This window comes from Etheostoma spectabile, chromosome 19 (genome assembly GCF_008692095.1).
Source record: "Etheostoma spectabile isolate EspeVRDwgs_2016 chromosome 19, UIUC_Espe_1.0, whole genome shotgun sequence".
In the NCBI taxonomy this organism is placed as follows: domain Eukaryota; kingdom Metazoa; phylum Chordata; class Actinopteri; order Perciformes; family Percidae; genus Etheostoma; species Etheostoma spectabile.
Genome location: NC_045751.1, coordinates 12,569,214 through 12,578,885, shown reverse-complemented (window position 1 = coordinate 12,578,885; position 9,672 = coordinate 12,569,214). Strand labels below are relative to the sequence as shown.

The following is a 9,672-nucleotide window of genomic DNA, read 5'->3' as shown; positions in this document are numbered from 1 at the left end:
ACACACACACACACACACACACACACACACACACACTTCTCTTTGTCATGCCTCTTCTTCCTCTTTCTCTCCTTCCATCCCTACTTTCTTCTCTTTCTCTTCTCTCTCTGAATCTGCTGTAGACAATGTTCGTGTAGTGATTAGGTTTCACGCTGCTCTGTGGTCTCTCGAGTATGTGTGTGTGTGTGTGTGTGTGTGTGTTAGTGAAATCCCCCTCCCCTGGGCTCAGGTGTCATCGCAGCTCTCCCTCCACTCCTTTGAACAGAGAGCTCAGCGCTGAGGATCAACAAAAGGGTAAAGGTTTTAGACAGTTTATCATGTACAGAATAAATTAGCTGCTGCAGTGTGCACAATGTGTGTCAGATGGAGAGCAAAAACGCACACACAAGGCAGTGTTTTGAGCCTGGTGCACACTGTCTCAGCCCTCTCAAAGCCTGTGGTCATATTACTGAGCACGGGTCAGAGGTCAAAGCCAATGAGCCACCACAAACAGAAGCTGTGTTCTAACTGAGCTGCCAGTCTGCGGCCTTCTGTGTAAAACAGCGGCCTCTTGGTGTTGTTTTGACGCAACAACGGACACGTCTGGGAAGGTTCTCAGTCATCCAGGTCATAGATATCCAACCAAGGGTTCAAATCAAGGGTAACTGGACTTGGTTAAAGGGGATTTGGAAGACATTTTGTCTCTTATCCATGAGACAATTTCAGTTCTGACTGAATGGTAGGGAAACTCAGCTATTTAACCTCTGCAGGGTTGTTGTCAAGATGATCGATGCCGCTCTGTTTGTTAGTGCTCCTGGCTGTTGTAACGACAATTGTTATGGTCGTTGGAGAAAGCCGAGGCCGAGTCTAAACAACCATTGTTGGCATTTTCACATTAGGCATGTCAAATGTCAGCGTTTGTTTAGTTTCCTGGAAAGAGACGACAGGACAGCATTGTAATTGAGAATGAGTCGTGTTGCAGACCTCCTCCCTTGTTAAGCAACACCCTCTCAATCAGGTTGTGACACACTTGGATACAGGTTTCTCCATCCTGGTTCTCTCTCCCTTTACATAAGACCTCCTCCCTTCTTCTTCTGGGCGTGACAAACGTGGATGTGAACATATGTGTCGCATACATGTGACATCATGTGAGAATGCCAATGATGGTTTTTCAGACTTGGGTTTGGGTCACTCCAAACAACGACCATAACGACTGTCGTAACAACAGCCAGGAGCACTAACGAACGAAGCGGCATCTGTTATCTTAACAAAGACCCCACAGAGGTTAACTATCTGTGTTTCCCTACTTTTCAATCGGAACAGTAGAAGTCTCTCGGATGACAGACAAAACATCCAGTTGCCCTTGATTTGAAACCATTCTCCTGATAACAACGGACACGTTTCTGGATCAACAGCCTCTGTAGAGGAACACACGTGCACGGCAGCGAAATGTGTGTCACTCTCTGAACTCATCATAGCAAATTTAGTTCGAGGAGGTTCGATTTTAGAAGCTTTTATTTTGGACTTGCAACCCAGATTGTTAGGCCACATCACGGTCATCTGCTACCTCCTGTGGCTCATCTCTGCCATCAAGGAAGATGAAAAAGATATATGGTAGGGATGTATAGATAACACACGCACACATACACTCACATAAACACACATACTAACGCACGCACACCTCTGTAAAGCAGTCATCAGCTTATTGGTGATCTCTCCCATATGGAACGCAGAGCTTAATCTTCAGATCAACTTAATAACAATAATCTATACACATTATAAAAATTGAATTGGAGGCCACCACATCACTGTTACTGCTTACAATCTTCAGGGTGGTTCTGCATGCTACAATCTTCTGGTCCAAATAATTAAAAATTAAAAAAAACTGTTTCTGCACTGTTCCTATGTGCACATACATACACTAACAGAATCCCTCATCGTTATATTAGTACTTTGCACGATTTGGCCCATTTCTAAGCCTAATTTACATTACTGAATGTGGCTCCCTCAACCTGAAGGCATCATTGGTTTCTATTCACTTCAATGTGCTATGAAAACCATCATTGATCGGATCAGATCAGTGCAGTTGCAGGTAGCCGGCACCTGGTGGCGGTAACGTGCGGCAACGTCACTGTGACCTCACAAACATGGCGGCGGCCGTTGGCAGGTATAGCTGGTTCGTTTCCGTTTCTAGAAAAGTGGGAAGTTATCTATTCAATTCATCACTTTTCATCGCCCAGGCGGCGACGTGCACTAACAAGATGGACTCTGTGAAACCAACCAAGGTTTGGCAGTAATTCCTGTCGTCTTTAAGCCTCATGTTTTGCTGTGTAACGACACCATTTTACCCGTAAGAAAAAATAATCAAAACAAAAGCATGCCTAATTCAGCTGCTGCTGCGTGCTCTGACAGTCAACATGATTGAGTCCAGTGTTGCTGCGCTGTTGCATAACGGGCTGTGTGTACACGCTGCTGTTACATCCTATTATCCATACATGTTATTAGCTACAGATGTTTCACGTTTGTGTTTTCCTCCACAGCTGGAGTTTGCAGTGCAGATGACATGTGAGAGCTGCGCAGTTAAAGTCAGAGCTGCTCTGGAGGGTAAACCAGGTAATAACGCATTTAAAGGGGCAGTAGTGCGGTAAAAGGAGCCATTGATGCATGTTTACATCGTCTGAAACTCTGGTAGTGGTCACCCGGAACTGACAGCTCTTTTTAGCGTGGTACAAGCAATAGGGCAACTGCTCTAATTTCTAGTAGTTGACACAGCGGAGGACCATGACGCAGCAGATTATGTCAGCCAGCTTTTATCTGTCGCTTGTTTGTGGCTGGCCTTTCGTCATGCATTTCACTGCACAATGTACCATTTCATATTACTCAGCAAGGCAAGTTCTTTATGTAGCACACGTTATTACAAGTAACTCAAAGTGCTTTACATTAAAATCTAATAACTTACATGTACAGGCTTTTTCAGGATACATAATTATACTCAACTGTGAAGTTTCTCCAAATAACTATGTAATTTGGCACAAATTATTGGCCAAAATATTAGAACTTTCAATTTATGAATCCAAAATGGAATGTTAAGATGGCTTAGCCTACATAATATAATAATAAGTCAGTGCACAGTAGAGCAGATAAATGTGCAATATGTCAACCTGCAATGTCAATATTTAAGAATGATGAATTCATATTTGCTTGGGTTAAAAGCAGCCTTTTTTAAGAAATTTCCTCTAGAAATCAGCAACTTTCTTTTCAACTTAACTAACTAATAACTCTCTCAGAACACTGTCTCTCCTTTCTCCTGTAGTACCAAATGTCATCATTCTTTCCAGAATGTATGAAAACATTGAAACGAAATACTCAAATATCAAAACACCCATCCCTCCAAGAATCCCAAATCCATTTCACAGACAGGCACAGAAACTACTCATAAGCGTGAGGAAATTGAAAAGTGACACAAGGGTATTCCATTTAGAGTGTTGCAGTATAAAACAAAAAAACAGCCTCACATTTAAGAAGATGGAAGCAGATGTTTGTCATTTGGCTTAGACCATTCATTTTTATTTTATTTTTGCCTGCATTTGTGTAACTTCTCTCTGTTTGTGTATCTATCAATTGATAATTTTGCTGTCCACGTGTTTGCAGGAGTGACGTCTGTCAGTGTCGATGTCGGTAAGGAGCAGGTGTTGGTAGAATCGTCTCTGACCAGTGCAGAAGTGCAGGCTCTGATAGAGAGCACTGGACGCAGGGCTGTGCTGAAAGGCATCGGAGGATCAGAGCAAGGTGAGAAATCATAGGACGGGTATCGAACATCTATACTTTCTGGTACCGAGGGAAAATAAAAAATGAAGTGTTCTTGTAAACGAACAAAAGTCACCAAAGCTTATTGTGTGTCTCCTTAAGGTCTAACAAACACGTTGAATGCATTTCCTTCCTCCGTAAAACATTTGCATAGCTGCAGTATTTTTACATCCAGCATTGATTACTTGCCAGCGGTCTTTTTCTTTCTGACCTTTGTTGGCGCCTGTTGCAGCATATCTAGGTGTTTTACCTCTACCTGTGAATCAGTTGAATATGTATAAATTGTGGGCGGGACCCATCCAGTTGTATCGCGTCACCTGCGTGGCCGTATGTGCATGTGGCCAAAATGAACAAATCAGGGATCCACAAATAGAAAAGCAGCTCTATAGCGCTACAAAAGGGCAAAAGCTCCTTTTAAGCACAATATGAGATGGAAATCTTGCTTTTAAGAGATGGATAAATTGGCAGACAAAAGTCAGTTATTTAAACTGTTAAAGCTATAGTGCACAGTTTCAAATAACTGACACAAAAGTCAGTTATTTAAACTGTTAAAGCTATAGTGCACAGTTTCTGTCTCCCCCTTGGGGAATTTAAAGCAATGAAAACAATTCTGTCGGGACATCCACATGATACAAGCCTTCCGTGATCACGCTTCATCCCCACCCTTCCTCCACACAGTTGCTAGTAGCCAAGGAGGACACTGAGGAAAGAAACATGCTGTACTCTTAAGAGCACATTATCTTTGAGTTTCCGCACATGAAATTCGCCGGATGACACCAGTTTCTAAACACAGCCATTCTGAGAACTACAGAGAGAGTTGTGTGGAGCCGATAGTCTTAATTAGCTATAAAAAAAAAAAAAAAGTTATGCAAAGCTTTAATTGTGCCGTCATTGATCTCCCTGCAGAGTAGAGATGCTTAATAATTTAGACGTAAATGCAGCTTCAAATGTTGAGATACTGGTGCTGTTCTCACATCAATAAAACACGTTCTGGATATCACAAGTAGAAAGCTCTAAATAGAAGTGTGATTGCACATATTTGGTGTGCACTGGGATGTGATTACTCTGAGGTGGTCGTGTTGGTACATTGACCGAATGCCAGTGCATCCCTGACATTTTTGGGAAAGTTCCAAGTCAACTTTGAAGTACATGTTTGGCATGGCTTACTTCTCAAACACAGCTGGTTATGGTTGACAGCAGAACACACAAGGATTTTAAGTCACAGTTTACCTCCGACAACATCAAATGTGAGCTGAGAACCATAATCTGATCAGAGGCCGCTACTCAAAAGCCATATTTGTAATGCATTCTTCTTATTCCTTATATGAACTGCAGTAACATCTAAACAGAATCTTGATGTTTCCAGATGTGAAGAAGTGTAAACGAGATCACAGACATGAATATACAGTTCAGCATGTACTGTGTTTTTATGACAGACCTGGGTTCAGCAGTGGCCATGCTGGCTGGTGTGGGAAACATCCAGGGGGTGGTGCGTTTCCTGCAGCTGTCTGAGGAGCGTTGCTTGATCGATGGGACAATCGATGGGTTGGAGCCTGGACCCCACGGCCTCCATGTCCACACCCTGGGGGACCTCACACTTGGCTGTCTCAGGTAGGACCACTGTAATATAAGAGTTGCTTGAAGGGAGTGGACAGGCTGGTCTGGTTTACACGAGAATGATAACACTGATCCATTTTACAGTGGGCAGCAAAGGATACATTGACTGCAACAGCACCCACAGTTAAACTTACAGTAGTAGTATGAAATTGTACTACAATTTAACTTCCCTTATATTTAATTAGATCCAATTTCTTTTTACAGTTGTGGAGAGCACTATAACCCCTTTGGAAGACAACACGGTGGTCCAGGGGACTCTGAAAGGGTATATTCATGTCTGTTCCTAAGAACTCTATGCTGTAGATCATTGGTGCCAGAACATTTTGATGTAAAAGGAGTAACTAAATAATTAATCCTCTTCTCCATGAATTCTGTCAAAATCACTCCTGAGATTTAATAAATTTTCAACACCGAGCCAAATGTAAGATGTGATACCCCCTCCCAGATTGCGAAATATGTACCAAATATGTTCCGCTTCAGGTGCTAAATGTTCAATAAAGTGCGTGACAGAGAGCTGCAAATATAAGGCAGTCTTCCCTGGCTGTCATGCTGTATGCTCCTTGTGTATTTACGTCTTATTTATTCTTTGTGTGTCATTGTCATTGTCGTACAGCATGTAGGCGATCTGGGAAATATTGTCGCCGGACCAGATGGCAGAGCCTCATTTAGACAAGAGGATCGTCAGCTAAAGGTAACACAAAAACAAAGTTTTAGAAAGCAAAGATGTCCCATATCAACGTCTAGTTTTCCAAAACAACACCAGATGAGAGCTTTTCATTTTTTCTTCATTGATACCTTGGCGCACACGCTGCAGGTATGGGATGTGATTGGCCGATCGTTGGTGGTGGATGCAGCGGAGGACGACATGGGTCGAGGAAATCACCCTCTCTCCAAACAGACTGGGAACTCTGGGGAAAGGTGGGTCAACAAATGGGGTTTACTATGGGGGATTGTAAGTATTTTGATCTGGGCATTCAGTATTCATAGATGCATTCAGGAACCATTTGGAATCAGGTCTCTGGACCTTTCAGGGGATCCAACTCTTAAGCCGCCTACACGAAAAATATACAGTTATTTGGATAACAGCTGATCTGATTTAGGAGAGCATTGATTAACTGTTAGGTCTTCCTGAAAGAATTTACGCTGAACTACATTTGTCTGTTTATTGCTGGTTTATACAGAGGGCGTATATGTTATGTGTATATATTTATAATGTTGTATTGTAATATTGTGATATAACTTTCTGTTGTCTTTATTTTGGGTTGTTTTAAAAGGTCAAAATGAGGAATGACATGTTTTTTTTTTAATTTATAAAAAAAACAGTATTATATTGTGATATTGATTTTGAGCTCGTACACGGCCTCTGTGTCAGTAATGCATTAGTTCCCCCGTCAAGTTTTTTTGTTACTGCAGCTTGATTGAGTGAGTAACTAATTTCTTTTCAAGACACCGATTCAAAATGTGCATTTATTTGTAAATCTACAATTAAACATTTCAACACAATCTGGAAATGGACTTTGAGTTGAGTTAGACTTAATATGATTAATTATTAAAAGAGCACTCTAACAAGCAGTTGTAAAGGGTTGGGGTTATTGAGACTTGGTCTTTTAAAGCTGATTTCTTTTTTTCTTTTTTCCATCTTTCCCTCCTCGACAGACTGGCCTGTGGGATCATCGCCCGATCAGCAGGTCTTTTCCAAAACCCCAAACAGATTTGTGCCTGTGACGGGGTCACGCTGTGGGAGGAGAGAGACAGGCCGATTGCTGGCGAAGGTCGAAGCAAGGCCAACACAGAGACACCGGCAGCACACCTCTGAGCCTCGTACATAAACAAATGCCGTATCTGTAACCTGTGCCGTGGAGTTTGAACAGAAGGGGCTCCTTGGAAAGAAATGCAGAGGACAGAGCTGACGTAAGACAAAGCACTGAGAAGTATGTTTCCACACAGCTGGACAGACGACCAAAGAAAAATGGCCTTACTTTCATGATTTTCTTTTCTCTGGATAAAATCTAATCCTCTTGCAGTCCCAGTTACTGTCCTGTGAGGATTTTAAAATCACTAAAGCAGATTAAAACCGCCCGGGACTTTGTGAAAGTCACCTTTTGATTAGCTAGATGTCCGTTAATACTGTTATATGTTTGTATAACCAGTTGCCTCTGACACAACTGTTTCATAACTGTCTAAATTGATGTACTGGCTGCCTGGCAGAAATGCACTTCAGTTCTAATGATTTGGGAATTATTTCTTTTTTACATTTTTTAAATTTGGGATGAAAAATAGGGTAACAAAGTGCTGTCATGCTAATGTTTAGGATATTTAGGGTCACAAAGCCTTCCGCCTGCAATAGGCCGAATGCACAGGATGCCTCTCAGCCTTAGGCTGTGTTCACATACACTAAGGCTGTCTGTCGGAAACGCAAGTCTTCCTATTAAGTTGAGATGGATTTAACTTTTGAAGGAACGCAACCCGGCGTTACCCTGCATTGGCCAATTATATAACAGACAGTCCCTAGTTTTGAGGCGGGGTGAGACTCCTGTACAGTAGGCGGTAAACCTCACTGCCTCTATTGCTGCCACAGGAAAGTTTAAAAGAAACCATGAGGGTGAAAAACAAAACACATTTACTTGACTGGCCAGGACTTCTTGTAACAGCTGACTGTTTTCTGTAACAAGCTGCAGCACAAAGCACAGCCGCTCCGTCTCTTATCGATCTCTTTTTCTTTGTGAAATGAAGCTGCCTTCAAGTGTGGTCGGAAATGTCAAGATCTGACGAAAAACAACAATTACGAAATATAAAGTCAGGTGCTACATTGGGGGATTAAAGATCACAAATGGACCATTTATTGACACTCACACCAGCACGTAATCCTGCAGCTAATCACTTTACCGCCTGAGTGTATGTGAACGCAGCCTAGCCAGTTGTGTTGTTATAGGGATCGAATTTGAAAGAAACTAGCCAAAAACACACTAATGTCCAAAAAGATAGTCAAAAGTAAGGGATAAATGGCCTTGGCCACTCCCGGTGGTAGTAGTAACCATAATGTGATTCCAGGATCAGGGACTCACATGTGCTGCCATGGATCTATTACAGGGGCACAATGCGAGCGCGTTTGACAAACATTTTGGAACCACTGAGCAAACTCAGGACATGTGGAGGGAATCGCTACCACTGTTAGCTGCATGTGGACCCAACATTGTTTTTCCTGCATTAGTGTGTTCATTTGAAATCCATAAGGGGGTGTGAGCGACTTGGGTAAGAGAGGTTTGAAAGCTCGGGAGAGAAAGAGTCAAATTCCATCCGGAGTGAAAGGTCAAGGGGGGTTAAAAGTTTGAGGGGCGTTCCTCGAAGGATTGTGTGCTCAGCTGTTTTTCAACATGGAGTTTGAGTGTACTGTTCCTTGATTGTTGCTGCAGACAACTCTACATACATCTAATACTTACATGACGGACACTCACATGTTTCTGTTTCAAATCCCCTGTCGTCTTCTCTTGCCACAAATTGTACATGATGATTAAAGTATACAAGTAATACAATAATGTATAAAAGTTCTACCTGCTGATACTTGTTGGTTTCTGTTCACACATTTTTTTTTTCTCTTGATGAAGACTTAACTTGGGACAGTGGGTGCATCGTATACTGTGTAGCGAGTTTTGCAATGATTTTCCAAATTAAGCATCTGTCTTGTCCGGTGAGGCCTGAATAAGCTTATTGAATTTTCCCCCAAATGTTCAGTTGGTGTTCTTTTTCCATTTGTGTCTGATGGCTGTGAACTCAGTTTGACTGTAGGGCTGCAATCAATGTTTGTTTATAATATTGATTTATGTTTGGATTGTTTTTTTGTTTTATTCGTAATTTAGTCTAGACATTTGAGAAGCTAATAGCTGTAATTTCCCTACTGGGGATCAATAGAAAGTAGCTATTATTATAATTATTATTAAGATGGAACCAGGGAATGTAATATTCTCCTTCGTTGTCAAGGCCTGAACTAACCGTAATGTTGCTCTTGATCTGTCCTCTGTGGTTAAGCAAACGTCTCATATGTATTTGTTTCATAGCACATGATGAGCTCTTCATTTGAGCTCACTCACTTGTTGTGTTTCCTGTTACTTTGGAGCAGAACCTCGTGGCCTTGAGGCAGCCTTTATTCTTCTAGTGGCTCTGATAAATTCAACAGCATGATATACATGGCATTGTGTACGTGTACTGTGTGTGCTTGAGTCATTTTTGTGAGGATTCAGCATCCTCCGGGTGCTGCAGCAGCAGCAGCAG

The 9,672-nt window shown here is 42.0% G+C and overlaps 1 protein-coding gene across 1 annotated transcript; it reads left to right on the top strand.

Annotated features, from left to right (window-relative positions):
* Positions 1-2,082: 2,082 nt before the first annotated feature.
* ccs (copper chaperone for superoxide dismutase) lies at positions 2,083-8,350 on the top strand. Its single transcript, XM_032543924.1, has 8 exons — positions 2,083-2,264; positions 2,520-2,592; positions 3,631-3,768; positions 5,223-5,397; positions 5,608-5,668; positions 6,017-6,094; positions 6,218-6,321; positions 7,060-8,350. Exons 1-8 carry the CDS (start codon positions 2,127-2,129, stop codon positions 7,217-7,219), a joined length of 927 nt encoding a protein of 308 aa, XP_032399815.1. The 5' UTR covers positions 2,083-2,126; the 3' UTR covers positions 7,220-8,350.
* Positions 8,351-9,672: the final 1,322 nt, after the last annotated feature.